At 43.4% G+C, this 24,216-nt stretch overlaps 1 protein-coding gene across 1 annotated transcript; it reads right to left on the minus strand.

The window, feature by feature from the left end:
* Nucleotides 1–329: 329 nt before the first annotated feature.
* Nucleotides 330–701, minus strand: LOC308427105 (histone H2B variant L1-like; the record flags this gene model as incomplete). Its single annotated transcript, XM_080925108.1, has 1 exon — nucleotides 330–701. The coding sequence occupies one exon, from the start codon at nucleotides 699–701 to the stop codon at nucleotides 330–332; it is 372 nt and encodes a 123-aa protein (XP_080781234.1).
* Nucleotides 702–24,216: the final 23,515 nt, after the last annotated feature.

The raw sequence follows: 24,216 nt of genomic DNA on the forward strand, positions 1-24,216 counted from the left end.
TCAAAAACAAAAATGAAATCTAAACGTAATAAATTGGGTGGAAGGAAATTCCTGAAAGAATGGGGGTTGGAGGGATGGTTCAGCTGTTAAGAGCAGTGGCTGCTCTTCCAGAGGGTCTGGGTTAGAGTCCCAGCATCCACACATAGACTCCAACTACCTGTAACTCCAGTTCCAGGGGACCCAATGTCCTCTTCTGGCTTCTCATGTACCAGGCTAAACACCCCACACATGTAAAATAGAACACAATAGAGAGAATAAGCGACTATAACTGAGGTCACCAGCAGTTTGATTTATTTTCCCCAAGTTTCAATCAGGCTTGAACATGGAGCTTAGGAACAGATGAATCTGTGGACTGCTTCGGTTCCAAAAGTCACAGCAAGCTTAGCCAGCTTTTTTGGCATCAACAGATACACTGCTTTCTGGATATCTTCTGGGGTGAGGGTACAGCGCTTTCTGAGGTACATCCGCTGGCAGGCTTCCGCAGCAATGCGTTCGAAGATTTCATTGATCAGGATGTTCATGATGTCCAAAGAATGAGATGATATACCTCTCTTGGGGACAACTTCCTTCAGGACTCTGTTTATGTAAAGAGAGTAATTTCCATGGCCAAAATTGATGCCGGAGCAACGGGAGTGTTTTCTAGACAGTGATCTTGGATGGCTTTTGATGTAGTGGTATCTTTTGACGGTGGAGTTGGCCATTGTAGATGTTGTTTCTCTTTGTCCTTTAGGAATGGAGAGAAGGGCCAGAGAATGGGGGTTGACCGTCCTACTTACAGTGATGTGTCACAAAGGTGTTGCCAGAGCTTCTCTCTGATTGGTACTTGCTTCCCTATGTCACAAATGCATAGCAACAGAGCCTCCAGCCTGTTGCTGAGGACAGATTGGTTCCCCTCAGGCTTTCCTCAGAGTGGGAGGGTATTGCAAGGACTGAGGGCAACTTCAGGCTGAAAAGGGGGAGTGTTCAGGCTTTCTGCTTTTTATCCCATAGTATTTTGCAATCATCCTATACAGTTTAATCAGAATCGAACAAAAGCTTGTCAAAGTAGGTGGTTATGTAAGCAATGACCTCCACACACACAAAAACAAAAAAAATTTAGCTTACATATGCTACTTACATAAACATGCATAAACTCATTAAATAGACATTGGTCAAAGATACTGGTCACCAACCCTAACTAAGTTTGATCCCCAAGACCCAGAGTAGAACTATGGAAATAGAAGACCCAACTTGTGCAAGTTGTCCTGACTCCCACGTATGTGCCATGACACACAGGCTCTCTCCTCTTGAACACATGCCTGTGTGTACGTGCACACACACACACACACACACACACACACACACACACACATACAATCTCTCTTTGTCTCTGCCTCACACACATAAATAAACATAACAAAACCAAAATAGAAACAACCTATTTAAGACCTTTGTTTAGACGATGAAACCTAATACTTAGCAAGGGAAAACATCAAGGCACCTTTCTCAGGGCAAGGCTTTCCCCAACACTTCACACATGTTGATCCCAAGTCGGGAAAGTTTGATTGCATAGTTTGTGGTAGTGGAGACCGTGTTCCCAATCCTCCCCCTAAAAAGAGTCGCCCATTTTATTTTCATGATGTTGGTTCCTTAGGAGCGAGGAGAAGGACTCAAAGCTCCCATCTTTTATTGTTTAGATTACGGTATGAACTGTGTTCATTAACCTTTTACAATGATGAACTCATTCTTGGATAGTTTACAGGCTTAGTGACATGGTTTGCTGTTGCCTGGCCCTGTAGTTCTGTCATTAGCCGGAGGGCACTTTGTTGGGTCACTCTTGCCATGTGTCATGTTGGTATTCATTTAGGAAATCTTCATATGCTTTCTTAATCAAACCTACCCTTGAGTAAAATAAAAAATAAGTAACTATGACAATAACTCATGAGCCTTTCAATTATTCATGATGGCCACTGCTATTAATAGTCCCATTAAATGTCCTTTAAAATGAGTTTCTGCACCAGAAAGGCAAAGAGAACTGTGTGTAGCTTCCAGAAAGCAGTTTCTCCTTCATTTCTTCTACTTAAATATAGAAGGAGGAAAGATGGTATGATGGCATGAAACTTTAAATTAACTCTAATTCCTTTTTTAAAAATAAAAAAATGTATGTGTGTGGGTGTCTGCTAGTATGTATGTCTGTGCACCATATGCATGCCTCTGGTGCCCGAGGGAGCCAGAAGAAGGTATTGGATCATCTGAACTAGAGTCACAGATGGTTGTGAGCTGCCACATAGGTGCTGGAAATCAAACATGTGCCCCCTGGGAGAGCAGCCAGGGCTCTCCACTGCTGATCCGTCTTTCCAGCCCGGCTCTAATCCCTGAAGATGGCAGGCCTTGTGTGCAAATGCGAAAGGCATGCTGCTACTGTCTCAGCAGTCCTTCCTCCCACGAAGACAGAAGCCACACTTTCCACTTTGCTTTCGGGTGATAGATCTTTAGTTGGCTCTCGCTAATTTTGCTTACAGACTCCTCTAGATGTAATCACTCAGTTTGCTTAATTACAGAACAGCTTTATTTGCTGCTACTCGGAATAACTACCAGGCAGCGAGCATTTGTCTCCTCCTCCCCATCAATCTGAGTTACAGTTTCCACTATAGTAACACTCGCAGCCTCTTCTCTCTGCCATTTTCTCTGAGACAAATTCTTCACTTGACTAGGGAGGGCAGGCAAAGTGGACAGGCTGTCACACCTCTTCTGGCTTCTCTGACTATGGGCAGCTCGCTCCCAGGAAGGGTTCACTGTGAGGTTCCTTTAGTGGGCTAGTTGGTCATTCTGTTTAATTCTGAACTATATAAGGAAACACTTGTTTTATATAAAGGCTGTTCTTTGCAGGACTGGTCAGTAAGAAAGGTGACATTTTGATGTTCATCTTTCTGGCTCCTTTGACACTCTTGTTTGGACTCTGGGTGCAGAGAAGGAAAGCTGCAATATATATTAAAGTGAGTAAAATTAAAAAAAAAAAAAAAAGCCTGAAACAATCAGCTTTACGATAAGATACTTACCAGACTGTTAAAAAAAAAAAAAAAAAACAAAAGAAAAATCAAGGAAAACGATCATAAATTTTATGGTTAATTTGGGATTGAATTGGTTAAGACTTCATTGAGGTGAAGAGACACCATGACTGAAGCAACTCTTATAAAGATATACATTAATTGGAGCTGGCTTATAGTTTCAGAGGTTCAGTCCATTATCATCATGGGTGGAACATAGCATCATGCAGGCAGACATGGTGCTGGAGGAGCTGAGAGTTTACATCTTGATCTGAAGGCAACCAGGAGGAGACTCTTCTACAGGGAGCTAGGAATAGACTCTCATCCACATGGCGAAGCTTGAGCATAGGAACTGAAAGCCTGCCCCCACAGTGATGTACTTCTTCCAACAAGGCCACACCTCCAAGGCCATACCTCCTGATAGCATATTCAAACCACCACAGGGGCTGACCTAAATTCTCCTTTATCATTTAGTAAGTCATTTAAACTGCGGATGTGTGTATTATAAGTTTATCTTTTGCCTTCAACAGATAGGCTGGATGAAGGGAGAAACATCTTTCAGCACATCAGCCTTCAGGAGCTGTCACTGTGTTACTAACTAGGGCAATGCAGCAATTCTGCTAATTTTGATCTCTCACACACTGAGAATATGAAAACTTTCACATCTCCTTGCTTCTTTTCTGCCTCATTCCCCAGGTAAGTCTGGTGTCTGCTAGCAAGACACACAAAGTACTGACCGGAATGACGACCATCATCCGGGAGGCTCCAGAGGCTCCAAAGCTGTTTCAGACTCTTTGGCTCTGAGTCCAAAGTCCAGGATGGATCTTTCCCCAGACTCTTGCTTCATGCTGTGGTATGCTATTCTTGTTTGGGGGCACAGATGGCACCCTACCATCCACCTGTGATTAAAGTACTGTTTAAGTTACAGATCTTATGATGACAGAAAGGTTTTCGTAAGACAAATTCACAAAAATACAATGGGAGTAGATGCAACAGTAACTTAGAGCAGAAACCTCAGCCTGTCAGGCACGATGTCCTTGGGAGCACTGTTGTGATGTCCTTGGGAGCACGGGATGAGTGAGAATGTTTGAACTACTGGACAGTTTTTTTTTTTTTTTTTTTTTTTTTTTAAGCAACAGTAATGAATTCCAGTGATATGAGAGTTGTAAGGGTGATGGGGGAGGTGAGAAGAGAGAAGAGAGCATGAGGTAGTTGACAAGGGGGACAGGAAGGAAGTGGAGGACACAGGTTTCTGATCCAGGGACTCTGGAGTCTGGGGCATAGAGAGAGGCAGAGTTTGGTGTAAACACCTTTCCAAGCTTTGCGGATGAAAATACCTGAACCATTCTTCCGACTTTGGCAAAGAAGAAGTCAAGAACAGAAGCAGGCAGAATTTGGCAGTACCCTCCATGCTGTGGAGACCAGTTTAGCTCTTTCCTGTTTGACATTTCTACGGTTGAGAGGGAATAAACACCCTCCTCAGTCCTGATTGACCAGCACTTTCTGACTGAGGTCAGTCTCTCTCTCTGCCTCTGTTCCCCCTTCGTTCTCTGCCCTGGATCCCCACAACCGGCTTCCCTGACTTTACCAGGTCAGATCATTTTCATCCCCTGTCTGGAAACCGCCTTTGTCCTGCTTTGGCTAATCTGAAAGCTGGGTCACTGTTCTTAGATGAGCTGAGGGTGTGTGCTCAAGAAATTAGATTATCTTTGTGCAGAGTAAGAACATAATAAAGGAATTAGCTTTGGCACTGGGCACAAGGCTGTCAGTCCCTGATGTGGGTCCGGGTGAGACGGAGTCATTTCGTACAGAGCAGAATAAGATTGAGATGAGAAATCCAAGGAAAATGTAATATTTTAAATTCTGGTTCCTATTTTATAGCAAAACACTAACTAAAAAGCAGCTAACATGCCCACCCTCCATTTTATTGTAAATGGATGTCAAATGTAATGCAAAATGCATCTTTTTCTCTCACTATATTAAGAGTGTCCTAGCTAAGCCGGGGTGGGGCAGTGAGAAGGAGCAGTAATGGCTTTAACCCCAACACTTGGGAGGCAGAGGCAGGTAGATCTCTGTGAGTTTGAGACCAGCCTGGTCTACAGAGTGAGTTCCAGGACAGCCATGGCTATACAGAAAAACTGTCTCAAAAACTCAAAATCCCCCAAAACCCCAAAGCAACCAATCAAACAAGCAAAACAACAAAAAGAGTGTCTAGCTAAGCGTGTGGATTATAAAAGTTACCCAAGGTCATATGCCTCAGAAGTCTGACACCAGGAAATAAACAAAGGCCTATCGGACACCGAGGCAGGAACTTCTGACCCTGTTTCTACACCATCTTCCCTCAGTTGGCCCCAAAGGGAGGAGGAAGGAGGAAGGGAAAGAAGGAGCAGCTACACGGAGGTGTGAGATCACAAGATGAAATCAGATACTATATTCAGTTAAGTACAGGGAGGGGCTACATGTCCGAGAATCCAAATAAGGAAGACACAGTGGCTTGAATTGGAAGATGTCTGAATGTGTACTCTAAGGCTTTATTAAAATTATGTTACGGGCACCTGAGGACCACTGCACATTGGTTTTGATTATGTAATTAGTTGATGTAAGGGGATGTTTTAGTCAATGTCAACATTCCAGAAAATGAGATCAGAGAGCCCAGAAGTGCCACCCGCTGCCCAGAGGCCCAAGACTGGGCTAGTAAGAGCTTGAGTGGGTGGAGAGGAAACAAGAGGAAGGAACTATCTGGGTAAGAATTGGCAAGAACCAGCCCAGGATGGAGGAGACAGAGATCTGTGGGAACGTGACAATGACTGAATACTCATCTTGGTCTAAACATGTTTCTGCACTCAGGGAGCGTCTCAGTTCTTCTCCTGTGACCTCTGACCCAGGTGTGAGCGGAGCTCTTACTGTAAAGGGTAATCAAACTGACTTGCCTCAGTTCACGGATGCTTGGTAACAGAGCAGGGGCCTCATCCCAAGTGTCTGGCTGCGGACTGCACACTGCTTACTCTCCACACTGCTTCCTGATGACCACTTTTGCTTCTGTGGCATCTTGTCTGAGCATCATAAGCCTCAAGATGCAAGAGCAGTTTTGGCCGAACCACAACTGTGAATCAGGGTTGCCAACGAAAAGAGGCACAATTAAGACTTGAACCCAGGTCTTCTGACTCCATCTCCAGCACTCTAGCTTAACCTCATGCTCTGTATTTCTGTGGGAAAAAAGAAGTTAGCAACCAAGGCAGTGCCACAGGAACACTGGGGATACAGTGATCTCAGAGTTTCAAGCAACCTCAGGAACACGTTAGCCTCACTTGACATCCTATAGCGTCCCGAGGCCCTAGCACAGTGGTTCTCAACCCCTTCGGGGGTCACATATCAGATATCCTGCCTACCACAGATTTATATGATGATCCATACATAATATTAGCAAACTTAGCTGTGAAGTAGCCAGCCTGAGGAAATGTTTTCCTCTATAAGAGTTCCCCCCATAGTCATGGTGTCTCTTCACAGCAATAGAAGCCCTAACTATGAATCCTTCAGTCAAATGCCACACAAGAAGCAGCTAAAGAGGAAAGAGTTGTTTCGGCTGTGTGCTGTAGGGTTTAGTCTTCATCACGGTGGGGATGGCACATGGTGGCAGCAGGAACGTGAGGCTGCTTGCTAACATCCTGGCTGACCGGGAAGCAGACAGACACTGGCTGGAAGTAGGGATTGGCTATCACTGTCAGTGCCTGCCTACCAGTGACTCACTTCCTCCTCGTTTAGGAGCTCCACCTTCCAAAGTTCCTAGAACCTTTCAAAACGGTGCCACCTGCTAGGGACCAAGTGTTCAAATGTTTGAGTCTGTGGAGGATACATTAATATCTAAGCCGTAATTGTTTGGAATACTGTACGGTTCTCTGGTTACTAGGTCCTCTTCCGCATGTGCTGTTCCACAGCTGTGACGGATGAGGTTGGTAGGGATGTGACTGGCAACTCTGAAGTAATACTGTGGTTCTCTGGAGTTCGAGAAGCGTTTTGTTTTCACGGCACTTTGTCTTTGTTGGAAAAATAACTCTGAAGAAATCAAAACCACAAAGGCAACCTTTGCAAGATGTTTTTGCCTAGTTCCTTGATAACGCTTTGATGTAAGCAGCATGGCCCTACTACTTGAGGATGAAATTGAACTTGCAGAACCTGAACTCCTTACTTTGAAGATGCACACCCCACCAATGCAGCAAAAGTAAGCCTGCAACGAATCTTTCTATTGCCTTCTCCATCCATGTGTATACATACATGGGAACCTATGTACAGTGTGAGGGGCACCTGCACGTGTGGAGGTCAGAGGATAGTTTTGTGAAGTTAATTCTCTGCTTTTACCTTCACATAGGTTCTAGGAACCAAACTGTAGTCATTAGGCTTGGACAGCAAATGACTTGGCTCATAGAACTATGTCACTGGCCTAGAACTCTCCTCTCCTTCCCTCTCCTTTCTCCCACCTCTGTCTGTCTGTCTGTCTGTCTGTCTGTCTGTCTCTCTCTCTCTCTCTCTCTCTCTCGTGTGTGTGTGTGTGTGTGTGTGTGTGTGTGTGTGTGTGTATACAGAAAACAAACCATCAAACCATGAATTTGACATTGCTAAAGTTTCTACAATTTTTACTTTACCTCTGCTTTTCTTACTGTAAGTGGACACTGTTTGGGATTGTTTATTAAGTTCTACCTGTGTGTGGGACTCAGGGATGGGCAGAGATTCAGAGAGAAATGTCAGGATCGTGCCCTTGAAGAGTTATAGAAACCACTGTGAAGGAGAACGTCGGATGCTGGTCAGAAAGGTGGACTAGACTTAAGAAGATTCAGGGCAGATAAACCCAGTAAATACCAAAGGCTTCTAAGGGGATCTCTTTAAATTATACGGCGATGAAGAGGGAATTGGACTGGAGAAAACAGAACAGAGCAGAAGCTGCTTCTGGGTGGATCATCCTTGCGGCCAGGTCTCCAGGTTTGACTTAAGCCACCATTGAAGCATAGAGCTTATCTTTATTACTTCTTAATATTTTCAGAAATAGTTTCCACATTTTTCTCAAAATCCTATACTAGGATATTTTCTAACATCGGCCTTAAATCCTGCCTATTAAGAGTGAAGCTTATCCTATCTGCAGAGAATGCCTGGAAGGTGCTTTTAATCTGCCCCCTGCACCCCCCTCCCAAATCCCATTCCAGATTGTGTACCCACAGCCTTTCCTCTCCGTATCTTTCCTGCCCTGAGTTCCCCTCCAGTGCCTCTTTCTAGTTATATGAACACCTATTTCTTTGGGATTATTATTTCTTCCCTCAGACACTAAAATCTAAAGTTGCATGTTTCCGCTTTCAGGTTTTCTTTTTCAATTTTTTTTTCTCTCTTCAAATTTTGCCTTGCCAGCCAATTCTAAATTTTATTTCATGTTTAAATCATTTCCCTCCCTAGATTCAATCTCCTTCTCAGGAAATTGATATTGCCCCTTTTCATGGCCTGTGTCAGAGCACACACAGGCAAGTTCCTGTCTCTAAGGTGTGCTCAGGATGAGGTCTGAGATGAGGAGCCTCGCATAGTGTGGGGCTTCTGAGATAGCTCGAGAAGGAAGAATAGGTGCTCCCGAGAGGGAACATTCTGTGCTTGGAGCAGCACATTAAGGTGCTTTGGGAGACGGTTGTTAAGAAGGTCTCAGATTATCCCCTCCCAACCCTCCCTCCCAGATCAGAATGGTAACCTTTGCACCTATGCATCTGGGCCAGGGAAGGGAGTCTTGTGGCCTGTATCAATGAACTCTATGATGATACGAGGGAGGAATTTATACCTCTATTGCTTTGATTCTTTCCAGAGCTATAATTTCCAGTGCTCGGCTCTTTAAAATGCATGGATACACTTACCCTTGGGCTCAGAGACTGTTATGGACCAGGACAAAGGTAGTCAGGCAACAGGAAACAAATACAGCAAAAGCAGTGGGAAGCAAGTATTTCTTGTTGGTGTCTTGGGCAACTCATGTCGGGACCTGAAGTATGGCTGCTCTCAAGGCTTCTGCATGGAACAGACTTAACATGTGGCTTGTAGAAGATTCTAGTCTAGAATTGATGGGTTCTCAGCAGCTGGATTGATAGACCTGAAAATGAGTTTCCTAGGCGAATGAGCTGGAGGAGGCAGAGTGTAAAATAGGTAGCCTCCGACATCCATCACAGCCAACAGCTATTTGGAAAGGATGCTTTTCAGCCTGAGGTTGAAAGGAAACCTTGTAACAACCCCAAGAAACAAAAGGAAGACCAGAGGAGGCTGGTTTGAGATGCTTAAATAAATCCCAGTAACTATGTTCTAGGGCTATCCCATGCCTCTCCCAACTATACACTATAAACTGCATCTCTTTATCTTCAAAACTTTCATACCATGATCAATAATCTTTAAAATAGTTACAATTGTTTAAGCACTTACCTTATGATATTTACATCTCACTGTGACCTAAAACCTAAAATGATATTATTATTATTATTATTATTATTATTATTATTATTATTATTATTATTTTCCCCCAACATAGTTTTATTAATTATTTGGGAATTTTATACAGTGCACCCTGATCACACCCACTTCCCATTTCTCCTAGGTCCACCCTCTCATCCTTGTTCCCTCCACCCCCATGACTGAAGAAGAAAAGTCAGAAAAGTTGTAGTAATTAACCCAGGATAGCAGGTGAAGACCCTACTAAAGCACATAGAATTCCAAAGTCCTATATTTCATTAGGGCAGTTGAGGGAACCTCTGGGCAGCTCTCTGTGCTTATAGCATTTTCTCATATCCTGGGAACAGTGCAGGATGCTCCGATTGTCTTTGGTGGCTGTGAGTTTCTGTCTGTGGTGGCTCTAGCTACATTTCTAGTAAAAGTGTGTCAGAGTCTTCTCCCCTGGTGAAGGGAGCCCTGGGGAAACCACTTCTCTTAAGGCATGATGTGGTTTTTGCGCTTTTGTTTCTTTGGAGAGGGTTTTACCATGTCATCCTTGGCTGTCCTGGAACTTGCTATGTAATGTAGACTAGGCTGGCCTCACACTTACAGAACTTGTCTCTGCCTCCTGAACACTGGAATTAAAGGCGTGGACCACTCTGCCTCCTCCTCCCTCCTTTCAGACAGAGATGCCAGCAATGAAAACTGTTTTATGTTTTCAGTCCTTTGCTGCTCAAGAATTCGGACACGAGAATCTAGAGGAGAAAGTTTCTGATTAGCATGATCTTGCTCTGTTCAGAATAGCTCCTCTCTGGCAACAGGTACTCCTCAGCGTCCCTGATCATATCATCCCTCAAATGCTTTATCCCTTAACATGGTGCCTTTCCCTATAGCATGGTGCAGTGGGCCATTAAGATGTGGCCATATACGGCTCGGCCTCTCAGAATGAATACGTCTTCAATGAGGACACCCACTATCTTCATTATTACGGTCAGTGATTGCTATACATGTCCTGGGTCCTCTCATTAAATTGTGCCTGTGAGTGTTTTTGCTGTAAGTTCTCTCTGTAGTCACTCGTGCAAAGCACTATGTCTAATCTGAGTGAGCACATGAATGAGCGAACATAAACCAACTAGGTGGCTTTAGTCACTGTAATATTAGGCTGTAGTCCCCTGGAACCTTACATCAAGTCTGACTCATTTATACCTTAGTGCATTTGTGCTTTCTGTTCTATTTCACCAGAATACTCTTTTCTGGAGCTTTTCAATGGACTCTCCCCTTCAAGTCACTCAAATTCAACTAAACTCCTGAGAGGGGCCTTTCCTGACAGCTCTACCCAAAACTCTACCTACTGAGTTTGCCTCCCTCTCTGTTTTAGTTTTTAATACAACTGTTGAGCTATCAATCACTCATGGTCTGTTTTGCTAGGACGTTGAGACCCTGTCTGCTTTCTTCCTATGGTTTTGACCATTTAGAGATGCAGGAACTCAGTAAGTATATACTGAAGGGTGTGTGAAGCTGAGACAGACTCTGTTGGAGCTGTGTGTGTCCGCATCTGAGGGCTCCCTAGGCTTGCTAGGTGCTGCTCAGGCGAAGACATTAAAAGTTCAACAGTCTGGTAACATTTATAATGTTGACTCTTCAAAAATGTAAATTGTTTATTGATCTCTTCTTGTTCTTCCTTGAAAACGCACATCTAGATCTATAGCCACTCCATTCAGAACCCATTATCCCCTGGTAATCATAGTTGGGCAATCTTCGAGTGAATGACAGCCCCCTATTAAAACCTCATTTCATCATCTGCCATCACTGAAGAGTAAGGAGACCTCACAAAATTGTAAAATATTAAAATAGCCTCAGACCCAAACTCTCTATTTTGCTGATATTAAAATATTTAATGGGTTTTGAATCTTTGCTTCTGGCTATCTGGAGTGCTGGTGATTACATTTATCTTTCTGCCTAATATGAAAGTCAGGACAAAAAAATTTATGAAGTAATGGTTCTTGAGATTCTGAATATGAGATAGTGAAAGACATACTATATATACATATATGTGTGTGTGTATATACACGTGTGTGTGTGTGTGTGTGTGTACATGTGATGAACAAAGATGGTGAGGTCATGGGGCCCACCTCACTGTCAGGAGAGTTTCAAGGCTGTGGTTCAGGAAGGGGAACTCAGAATAGAGCTTGTCAGGCTCTCTGAGTTTAGGTGCTGGAGGTGGAAGACCATACAGGCAAGTATTAGAGTCCAAGGACAGAAAAGAAAGGCAAACGCAGCGAGACGTCTTAGAGACCCACACAGGATCCTCTCTGCTTTTCGGCTACCCATCTACTCTTCCGAGTATGAAAACAACTTGGGTTTCCTGGGGTGGGGGGACTATTCAAATGATCAGAGAGAGCAGGCTCTCTGGCTCTCGCTACCCAGAAACAGAGCCTGTTCCTTCCAGCATAGGGGGAAAATGGCATGATTCCCAGGGTCTAGTGAAAGAATCCAGACAAAGAGTGAAGCCAATGTCTGTATTCATTGATAGGAAAGGAAGGATGAATACACACATTCACAAAGCAAATCACTTGTGCCTACAGACTGGTGGTCCAGAGATGCCGTGGGAGGCGGTGCAGGTCTTTGGAGGAAATGAGCGGGTCTGTACTCACTTCTGGCAATGACTTCCCAGGGTTATAATATAGCAATGCTGTCAAAGGTATAAAGTAACCAGAAGAGAGCTGTTGACAGTTGATGCTCCTGGGGTAGCATAAGATATTTTCCCTTGAGGGTGGGAAGTCCATTGGTGGACTGCTTATGTTTCAGATGGTCTTACACCCAACGTGCACTTGGGCAGCACAAGTAGGGTATTAAAAAACAGAGGTTGAGAGAGGAGGACACGTTGGGGGAGTCCGGTGGAGTTGGATGGGGAGGACAGAGTAGGTATGATCAAAACACCCTATGTACACATATGAAATTATCAAAGAATAAATAAAACATTACTTACTCATATATAAATCTTCAAAATTATTTTTTTCATCCTGTAGCTTGCTTTTCTTTCTCTAATATATGTTTGTATATGTGTATGTGGTATGATGTGTATGTGGTGTTATGTGTGTGTGTGGTATGATGTGTATGTGGTGTGATGTGTGTGTGTTTGTGTATGTGTATGATGTGATGTTTGTGTAGTCTGACATGTGTGTGTGTGTGTGGTGTGATGTGTGTGTATATGGTGTGTTGTGTGTGTGTGTAGTGTGAAGTGTGTGCTTATGTGTGTGTGTGTTTGTGTGTGTGTATGGTGTGATGTGTCTGACATTTGTGTTTGTGTATTTGTGTGTGGTGTGATATATGTGATGTGTTTGTGTGTAGTGTGATGTATGTGTGTGTGTGTGTAGTGTGATGTGTGTGTGTGTGGTGTGATGTGTGTGTGTGTGTAGTGTGATGTGTGTGTGTAGTGTGATGTATGTGTGTGGTATGATGTGTGTGTGTGGTGTGATGTGTGTATGTGGTGTGATGTGTGTGTGTGGTGTGATGTGTGTGTGTGGTGTGATGTGTGTGTGTGGTGTGATGTGTGTGTGTGTGGTGTGATGTGTGTGTGTGGTATGATGTGTGTGTATGTGGTGTGATGTGTGTGTATGTGGTGTGATGTGTGTGTGTGGTATGATGTGTGTGTATGTGGTGTGATGTGTGTGTGTTTGTGTTTGTGTGTGGTGTGAGGGGTTGTTGGGTAGAGGATGTGGGAGAAGTTGGAGGTGGGGAGTGGGAGATGAATGTGGTTGAAAGACAAATGAGCTCAAGAGAGATGTTACTACCTGAGTCTGGACTTGGGATTTTCATTTGCTCTTTAAGTTCTTCTGTCCTCCAGTGCCCATGACCGATGGCACTTCCCTCTGACCTCAAGTGCACCGGGAGCTCAGCCCGTGCTCACCACTGCTAATCTGTATGGCACAGCTCTCCTCCCACTCCCCTGAGCTACCATCTCAGGCTTCTCAGTTTTCGGTCAATGACAATGGATACCAGAATTCAGTAACCTGTTGTTTGCAGTGGCAGTTTCGGTGAGCGCATCTGAGTTGCCCATCTCCTGCTGTCTGTCCAGGAATGCTGCTCTCTGGATCCCACTGCTCAGGGCCATGTGGATACCAGAGACCTTGGCTCTGGGGTGTCAGTCACACCACCCTGTGACCAGGTAAGCCCCAGAGGTGAAAGGAACACTAGCCAGAAAAACGGGCTGCACTGTGTCCCCTAAGTATTACGGAAAGGACAGCAGTTCCTGTTGGCCATGAAGGGAATTCGAGATTTTCAAAGTCTCTCTCCTTTTTTATTTCTTGTACCTGCCTTGTCATTTATTCCAAACACAGAAGAGCTTTCTTTGTAGGCTTGTTGACAGCCTTTCACGGATCTTTCTGGAAAGGAGCATGTTAATGGCATTCTTAATGTTAGTACAAGCCATTGATTTAGGCTTGGGTTTGTTTACCGGAACACCGCGTCCTGAATAAAACATAAAAACACACGAAAATATAACCTCAGAAAATGAATATTTAAGTGGTTATGAATGAAGAAACACAATCCAATTATTTTTCACCCCTCTGGAGTATACAGAAGGTGGAAACCTACCTCTGGAGGAGGCCCAGTACTTGGTTTCTGCTTCAGGAAGACTCCCTAAGAACAAATAGAGAATATGAAGACTGCTACATCAGAAGTTTCTCGCTTAAAAGTGCCGCAAAAGGTGCCATTGTAAGATAGTAAGGTGATTTATTGGTACTTCTAAGTGAAATGTTGCTGTTTAGGAATGAATTGTGTGAGAAAGGTAAATTTAATAATTGTTCTCCAGACAAGAAAGATACCCTGAACTAAGTAGCCTTCTGAGGTCCATGGCTCATTTAACTGTTGGAAGATTTTTTTCAGTTGTGGGAAATTATTATTCTGCTATTGTTATTAATTAACTTAGCTTAAGAAACTGCGCCTAGAGATCTTAACTACCACAGCACTGACCTCAGCCACCCCACACCCCCAGCTGGGTCAAGCTCTTTTGCTGCATAAATTTGCAGCGCCCGCCCTTCACCCCGGTGGGCAGAGGAAATTGTCTCTGCCTTCTGACAGTGGGCAGAAAGAGAACAGAGCACACAAGACAATGTGTGAGTTCCCAGCCCAGGTGTGAATCTGCAGCTCTCTGCCTCTGCCTTTGCCTCAGGAGGACGTGCCACACCCCATCTAATGACAGAAGGAGGAAGAACCATTACCTGAACACCAGAGAGACCAACCGGGTCCTGGCCAACACCCATCTGTGCAAGTCAAACAAAGCTCCATCTTGGTATTTAAAAAAAAATTTTGGGGGTGTGTGCATGTGTGTGTATGCGTTTGTCTCTCTGTGGTCAACATCTGTGGTCTCTGCTATATGTTTTGAGACTGTCTCATTGAAACGGGGATTTATCAATTTGGCTTGAGTAGCTGACTAGTGAGCTTCAGGAATCTGTCCCCACCTCTCTACTCCTGGAATGAATGGCACACTCTGGTGTACTGAGCTTTTGCACATGGATTCTGGGGAGGTTGAAATGAGACCCTCTTTCTTTCCCCGCTAACTATTTGCCATCTGTGTTTTTGTTTTGTTTGTTTTCTTCTAGGAAGTATTTATGGATTTAAAATATTTTTATTGTTTTATTTTCTGTGTGTGAATAGTTTGTCTTTGTGAATGTCTGTGTATCCTGTGTGTACAAATACAAGTGGAGGCTAGAAAGGGTATTGGTTATGAGTCTCCATGTGGGTGCTAGGAATCAAACCTGGGTCCTCTGGAAGAGTAACATGTGTTTTTTAACAACTGGGCCATCTCTCCAGGCCCTGCAACCATTATATCATATCAACAACATTTATTTATTTACTATTTATATATTTTTGAGATAGGATCTCACTATGTAGCCTTTGTTGGCCTGGAATTCCCTGTGTAGATGAGGCTGGCCTCAAACATAAAACATTTCAGTGCAAATCAGTGTTGATAATTATAGAGATCTCATTTAGGCAGCCTCATTTAAATGATCTTTGTATGGCAGATGCTAGAGGCAAGGGAATGTTCCAGGGAAGAGGCTTTTAAAAAAATAAAGAGAGCACATTTCAATTTGTTTATGTGCCTTACTGCAGAGAAAGAGCCAAGCAGAGGTCAATAGTGTAGCCCGGGGGAGTGTATGGGATCGGAACCTTGCTTTAAATGAAAGTGTACTCAGTTTTGCGTCACTTCCTGAAGTCAATACTGGTCGACCTGGAAGGACCTCTGTGGGGTCTAAAATGATGTCCATCTGTGGAAGTAACCCTTAGGAAGACTAGATCCAGGTTTTAGAATTCTGTCTAAACTAGACTAATCTTTCAAGATACTCACCGTTACCTTTCAGGAACCAAATCACAGGTGATTTTAATTGTGATCTCATTTCCTGCTGGAAGTTTTGGAGAACATTGTTAGGGGAATTTATAGTCAGTGTGTGTGAATCTCAGCTGAGCAGCACCCAGGATCTCCGAGTTAGAGGCCAGCCTGGTCTAAAGAGTGAATTCCAGAATAGCCAGGGCTACACAAAGAAAACTTGTCTTGAAAAAACAAAACAAAACAAAACAGAAACAAAAAGCCAAAAAAAAAAAAATCCAAAACCAAGCAAAACATATGGACTCATATCTCAATCTCAGGTCTCCCTAGTCAAGGAGCATCACTTGGATCAGATTGCCACGGGAATCTATGGATGTGCTGGAGTCTCAGCGGCTCAGGTGCCCGACAGCCTAAGGAGCTGAGGGGAGCTGGGCCAAGCATCCGGTAAGATGGTTAGAATGATGGCCCTTGGCATCAATACAAGTCAGATATCACAGGAGTAAGTGGTCTGCTGCTTTTCCTTAATGTTATCTGACAGTTTTAAAATATAAGAAAGAAGTAAACACCGTGGGTCTTTTGGCTATATTATAATGGAAAGGGGCTGGGGCTAGAGAGGCAGCTCAGCTGTTACAAGAGAGCTCAGCAGTTAAGAGTATTAGCTGCTTTTCCAGAGGACCAGGGTTTGATTTCCAGTACGCACACAGTGGCTCAAAACCATATATAACCCCAGTCCCAGGAAGAGTGCCTTCTCTGGCTTCCAAGGGCACAGGGCACACAAGTGACTTATAAACATATGTTCCAGCAAAGGGCTCACGTACAGAAAATAAAGATCATTAAAAATTTCAAAAAAAGGCTTTGACCGTGGTATCTGCCTTTATAGTCAGACGCACACTCTCAGGGCTGGATTTCTGTGGGAGAGACTTATCTACTCACTGGATCATTTCACTCCCTCCAATTGCACAACATTCATTTTTTTACTTCTCTATGGAAAGCGAGATTGGGAAACAGCCAGACAAAGCAAGTCATGCCTGATGAATGAAGTCTGCAGTCACTGGCAAAAACCACGTAACCGTTCTCATGCCCACACCCCCATTCCTTCTGCATGTTGGTCACAGCTGATCCCTTAGGACATTTTCCCTTCCTCCCCTGGCCTTAGAAGAGCAGTGAGTTTAATGCTTTCTTTCTAATGGTTTGCCAGCAAGTACCAGTACCTGATAGATGCTCTCTCCCCTTGGAGGCAGAGTAGTTAATGAAGTTTGATGACAGCCCCTGGTTAAATACTGGGACTGGTGCATATACTCCGCAGACCCCGGCAAACTGATTTTTGTTGACAGTCTGTTCATACAACAAACTAAGAGTCTTCCACTTAAGCAGATTCTAAATCTTTAAATAAATAATTTTTTTTCTTGACAGAACATTTTTGGTAGTTTGTCTTAATTAAACACAGCTACCAGCTTCCTAGATTTCCTAGATGACCTCGTTGCTTCTTTTTTTTTTTTTTTTTAAAGCAATTTATATAAGGTCTGTTTCTAAAATGTAATATAATGCATGTGTGTTTTTGTAACCTCCTCCCCTCCCCCCATCAGGAAACCTCAACAGCATATGAAAACTTGGGAGCTTGTCAATTTCGTGTTGTCACGGATGGAAGGAAAAGGGTTACTTGGGAACCTGTGTAGAAACATTCTGCTGTAAGTAAGCGAAAGGCTGGTGGTGGAGAGTTGTTGGCTTGGTGAGCTTCACTGCGAGCTCGCGCTAGCCACAAGGGATGTGTAACGGGAGCCCCACATTCAAGTTCTTCTTAGAAGAGTGGAGATGTGAACCTGGCAATAAATTGTAGGGGCATTTGTGGCGGAGCCATGAAGTGATGATACCAATAGCGTCTCGGTAACACACTAAAGGGACAATAAAGGGACTTTTTTTTTAAAAACTCTTTGGATGTATTAGGCTACTTTTGATTGACACTTATCAGAGACAATAATGTGCCACGTGACCACGTGACAGCTGTTTACTCCCTGCCTTTGTCTCCACCCTGAGCTCCACTGGGTCTTCCTGTGTCGGGAGACCCCTGCTTCAGCTCCCTCTCCTACCTCAGGGAAGTCTCTCAGAATAGTGGAGGGAGTGCAAGGCCTCACTCAGTTCCTCATGCCTGAAATTCTCCACTTAGCTTCCCTTCCTTACTCGGGAATTTCGTTGTGAGCGGCCTACACCAGACTTACAACGAAGACAGGCTTCTGCATTTTACCCTGGCCCTACAGTCAGCTTTTAGAAGTTCATGTAGCTTATGGATAAGGAAACTAAGGCCTGGGGAGACAGAGTAACTCTCAGGTTACCATAGTTACCATAGGTCTCTGAGGCTCACCCAGGCCCCGAAGGTGCTGCTGTCCTCTCTGATTTTTCCTTCCTATCATGTGGAGAAGCCGAGTTGGCAATGTCTGTCTGTTTGGGCTTCTTTCTTGTTTTTCTGAGACAGTGTCTTGCAAGGTATCCCAAGCTGGCTTCAAAGCTGTGATCCTCCTGCCTCAGCCTCCTAAGTACATACACCTTCATCCCTAGCTTGGTTTTCTTAAAATGAATTTACTTAATTCACTTTAATTCTCAATATTTAGCTTGATATTTTCATCTTTAAAAACATATTTAAATTTTTTGTGATTTTTTTTTTCTTGTGGAGCAATTGGCATCTCAACAATAAAGAGAATAAAAAAAAAAGCCCCCAAACCAGGTCTCCTCTGGTCAGCTGTTGTCATTCGTGATGTTTCTAGCCGGTTGGGAGAGATAATGCAGCCGTGGTGTGTGTCCACAGTTGATAAACAGAGCTGAAAGGCTTGTTCTTGCTTTCACATTTGTTTTGATTTTTTTCCCCACGGATTGTAATTGTTTTAGAATGGAAAGGAGCCAGTGAGAGGAAATAATTTGCCAGAGTCTTCCTCCTTTTGCCTCATTTACAGGGGACTGGGTATCTGTCAAGCAACATCTTGGTCTTAGAGGTCAAAGCCACCTGTTGAGGAATTTGGAGTCTCCCTGGCAGCCCTGGGACTCTGCCCCTCTCCTATCCTACACAGAGCAGAAATAAACCACTGTCTTGTTTGGCAACAGCAAGAGAATCGTGGGAAGTTATAAATGTGGTTGCCAGGACCCAGTATACCCAGGGGCTAATCCCAGCTCTGTGAGCTGCTAATAAGAGAAGTCATTTAAGCCTTTGAGACAGTTTTCACATCCAAAGTGGGCATGCCATCGCCTTTCTCATCAGATTTCTGTCACCACTGAGAGGCCACATCATATCAAGTCCTTAGACAGTTTCTGGTAGACAGTAAGTACTCAATAATGTTAACTATTATAGCAGGTTCTTAGCATACATTTACATGTAATTACTAAACACCAAAGAAATAATGATGACTCAACTCCAGCTTGGGACACTAGACAATCTGTGTGATGATGTCGCTGGAAAGAAATGAGTTTCCTACTGGCTTGAGATTCAGGAGTTCACTGCAATTAAAGGAGTGTTGGGGTAAAAGGAGGTTTGCCTGTATTCTGTTTAATAACCTATGCTCAGGCCATCAGAAGAACCATCTATTCGTTCCCTTCCAGACTCTATGCTAGCAGATGCCAAGAAGAACCTCTGAGCCATCGCTGTGAGGGTTCCAGCTCTACAACAGAGAGGTGAAGTGATAGGGTGGGGCTTGGGGCTTAGGATCCAGGCTCCCCGCTTTTTGTCCCTCCAACAGCCTGACTTCTCTGGCTGCGGTTTCTCCACCTTTAGGAGATAGACTGGTTTCAGGATCTGAAATCTCATGTCAGCCTTTCCTGGAGGCTCTTTGAATTTAAACAAGATATTCATGACCACTTCAAATATTTATTGATGTCTGATCTTAGCTCCTGGCCTGTGTTTCAGAGCCTAACAGACCTGACTGCAGATGTCTGTATTCCCGCATAGACCCTGATTCAATCACTCATTCATCAGTCCATTCATTCATCTTTCATCCCATGGATCCTGCTCCAACCATTCATTTTTTCAACATCCATTTATGTGTCAGCTTTGTGGTGGGCACTACGTTTATAGTGGTAAGCCAGACCATCATAGTCTTTATCTCCTGGCACCCAGAATCTCTTAAACTAGACAGCAAATCCACAAAAAAAATCCAACCAGATATGTGCACAAAAATCTGTCACAGGCATTATGATACAAAGCCGTGAACTCCGGTCGGTAAGTTACTGGGAGATTTATAAATCCATCTGTAAATGGGGAAGGAACAGCCTCTGGAAGAAGAGATGCTGGCAGGTTCAAGCCTGTACAAAGAAACCTTGTTTGTGTTTTTAAGACAGAGTGTGGAGTTCATGCTGTATAGTCCTATCATAAATGTCACAACTTAAGCCTTCTGCCTAAAAGTAAAACAAAGATGGAAGTCAGATCCATATAAAAATCAAGGAAACAAACATGCTATTGTAAAAATATATATGTACATGTGTGTACACACACATATATGTACATATATATACACGCACATATATATGTATATATACAGAATATACAGAAATATAGGGTAAAGACGATGCAAATCTTTTAGCAAGCCCATATGGTGTCTTTTCTTCTGGAAGACATCGTGTCTACATCCATTCCTTAGTCTGCATCTCTTCTGTTGCTCTTCCAATACCATCTTTGTCTGTATTCACATATTTCCCTTTCCATATGTATATGTATATGTTTGTATGTGTGTATGTGTTTGTGTATGTGTATGTGCATGTGTATGTGTATGTGCATGTGTTTGTGTATGTGTATGTGCATGTGAATATGTATATGATGTGTATGTGTATATGTATGTGCATGTGTTTGTGTATGTGTTTGTGTATGTGTATTTGTTTGTGTATGTGTATGTGTATATGTATGTGTGTTTGTGTATGTGTTTGTGTACGTGTATATGTATACAATGTATATATGTATGTGTGTATGTATATATACACATATATGGACACATATAGCTTGTGAAGTTTTACAATTCATCTCTTTCCTTGTGAGGTAAACCGCAGGCACCTCTCACTCTATCTGTACTTCAGGATGCGTGGCTCTTTTCCTTAGCAGTGTTCATGCCGCACCTCGAGTATAACGGACAAGCTTTGTGTTCTTCCTGCAGTGACAATCACCCGGATTTACATACACCTGCTGCTGTTCCCTGTGCACCCGAGACACGTCTAGTGCTCCCAAGCTTTGGCTAACGAGATGCACTGGGACTTTAACGGGGTGTTCATGAGTGATTTAGAGGGTTCTGCCATGACGCCAGGCAAGATAAGACTGAAAATCTGATGACTCTGCTAGCGATACTAAGCTTTTAAGAGAGTGCTTTTTCTCCATAGTATAAATTAATATAAATTAATATCCTCCTCCCAAAATAAATATGCCCTTGCATTTCAGAGAAGATTGCATACCAATGGAACTGCTTTCATTTAGCCTGTGAGCTCTTGGAGGTTTTGTAAACGAATGTGCTCTTCTCTAGCATATAAATCAGAACATGGACTTTAAGCCTCAAGTCATATTGTTAGGAATGAACAAAGAGGTATCTTTGAAAATCTAGGGAAAGGAAGACAACAGCGCATACATCTCTTCCCCAGCGGGGGAAATCAAGCCAGACTCCTTGTTAGTCTAGACTCTCAGAGCAGGCTGATGTTGGGGGTGTGGTTTGAATAGCTGACCTACAAAGGCTGGAGGAAAGAAGACACGTGGGATTTCACAAAAAACAAAAAAACAAAACCAAAACCAAACCTTTCGCTTCTGGATTATCCCTATACACACAGCACCCCGGCAAACAGGCATGGCTTAAACTGGTCATTTTTGTTTCGCATTAAAGGGTTCACTATCTGGGCTGCCAGACCTAAGCAAAGGTAGAAAAAAAAGCATTATTTTTTTTAACTAGGAAAAATTTACTCAATACATCTAGTGATAATTCCATCATCTCACAGTGTTCGGGAGGGAGGCCATCGGGGCCTTTTATGGCTCTTCTGACAACCACTGTTGAATCTGGTATTGTGCTGCTTTTTACAAAACCGAGATGAAGACACACTGGGTGACTGGAAACTGTCTATCTTTTTTAAGATTAATTTTTATTTTATGCATCTGAGAGTTCACATGTAGACATGTATGTATGTATGTATGTATGTATGTGTGTGTGTGTGTATGTATGTATGTATGTATGTATGTATATGTGCCACATGAGAGTCAGATAGGAGGCCTCAGATATCCTAGAACTGAAGTGATAGATGGTTGTGAGCCACCATGTGGTGCTGGCTTCTCTCCAAGAGCAGCAGCGCGTGTAACTCCTAAGGCATCATCTCCAGCCCCTTGCACACCGTCTTTCAAACCCACACACGTGCGCTGTGCATATCTGCACTTGAGCAAACACAGTGAACAGTTCGATTCTGGTTTAAGGGGGCGGCCTTCTCTGGATCATCTCTCAGAAGATAAAGCGGAAATGTCCACCCTGGGGCCTGAATGAAGCTCTTGGATCCCGTTGTGCTGAGGACTGCCTTTGGTCCTGAGGCAGACGAGAACTTCACATGCCCAAGGACTATGGGATGGCTCGGTCTCCACACCATGAGCTTAAATATTCTTAAAGCTATAGTCAGCATACTAAACCTTTTCGCCCAGTTTCAACCTGGAAACGATCACAGAAAGCAGGTTCCCCCCTTCCCTGGAGAGCCCTGAGGAGATTGCCACTGTACCCCTGTCTCCGTGACTCTCACAGGGTGGGTAGTGGTCGCGGGAGACCTGCCTGGATAAGAACTGTGCCCTACAGGGGAGACAAATGAAGTGTCTCCCCAATAAGCGTTACTATTTTTCAAGTAAATGAGGTTGCTATTGGGCTTCATTAAAATAAAAATTAATTTAAATGCAAGGCTGAATGCTTAGTAGCTTTTTAATTTTTTTTTTTTTTTTTGCTGTGATGTATTTTCGTAATCAGCATTTCTGGAAACAGCCACCATGCAGGGACCAGCAGACTCCTTTAATGTGAAAAACTCTTCTTCCTCATACGGTGGGAACTGAGGGCTTTCTGAGGAGGTGGCACCAGTGGTTAGGATGACGGTAGTTCTGGTTTTCATGTTATTTAAAGTGATGCTGTCTCTCCTGACTGACAGGACACAGACTTATACTCTTTTAAAGCTAGAGTACAGGGTTCTCAGAGATCAGCTGGCCAGGGGCTTCATTTTCCAGATGAAGAATCTGAAGCTCAGAGAAATGAAGGGATCTGCCCCAGGCTACACGCTTAGTGGCAACAGCTAGAAGCAGGACAGAAATCCTTATATTGCTGGAGTCTCAAGCAGCCATTCTGCTAAGAAATCACTCTGCCGAGTATCTGCTTTCCTGAGTACTCACTCTGCCCAGTACCCATTATGCTGAGTACACACTCTGCCCAGTACCCATTATGCTTAATAGCCACTCTTCTCAGTACCCATTATGCTGAGTACCCACTCTGCCTAGTACCCATTGTGCTGAGTACTTACTCTCCCAATTATTCACCCTACTGAATTCCCACTCTGCTGAGTGCTCACCCCAGTAGGTACCTTCTTCGCTGAGGACTATAAATAGCACCACTTCAGTATTATTGAAATGCCATAGGCACCTGAATTGTCATAGCAGCTCCTTTTAGAGAGGGAAAAAAGTAACAACTTTCCCTCAGTCATGGAGCTGATGTATATGAACCATTCTCCCAGGATGCTTTAAAACATGTTAATTAGGGCTGGAGAGATGGCTCAGTGGTTAAGAGCACTGACTGCTCTTCCAGAGGTCCTGAGTTCAATTCCCAGTAACCACCTGTAATCTGATGTCCTCCTCTGATGTGTCTAAAGATAAACACACACACACACACACACACACACACACACACACATATATATATTTGTTTATATATATATATATATATATATATATATATATATATATATATATATAAACAAATTTTTTAAAAACATTTTAATTTTATGGGACAGGGTCTTATGCACCCAAGTTCCCCTTGAACTCACTGTGCAGGCGAGGATGGCCTTGAACTACTGACCACCTCTCAAATTTGAGGTGTGTATCATCACACTTTGTTAGCTTCATGTCCTTAACCACTACGTCATATAAGCGTAGGGACTCAAGGACACTATTTTATTGCTTGCTTTCCACCACCACACTTCAAAGTTGCACATTTTCTACCTCACTCTTTAAAGTTTGTTATGTATGTATTATAATGCCAGGAGTAGCTTCTCCTTCAATTCTTTCTCTCGGGAACATGTCTAATTTTGCAGAAAATTCTTTGTTTATTTCCTTAGGCTAAATCCCCAGAAAATGACTGGCTTGGCTGAGTGGTACACACATTAAAAGCAGTTGAGCTTGAGAGCATTGTCTACTGGACCTTGAGAAGAGAGCCCCTCCCTTTGGGTGGCTTCAGCAAT

The sequence above is a fragment of the Micromys minutus genome (assembly GCF_963924665.1).
Source record: "Micromys minutus genome assembly, chromosome: 11".
Lineage (NCBI taxonomy): Eukaryota > Metazoa > Chordata > Mammalia > Rodentia > Muridae > Micromys > Micromys minutus.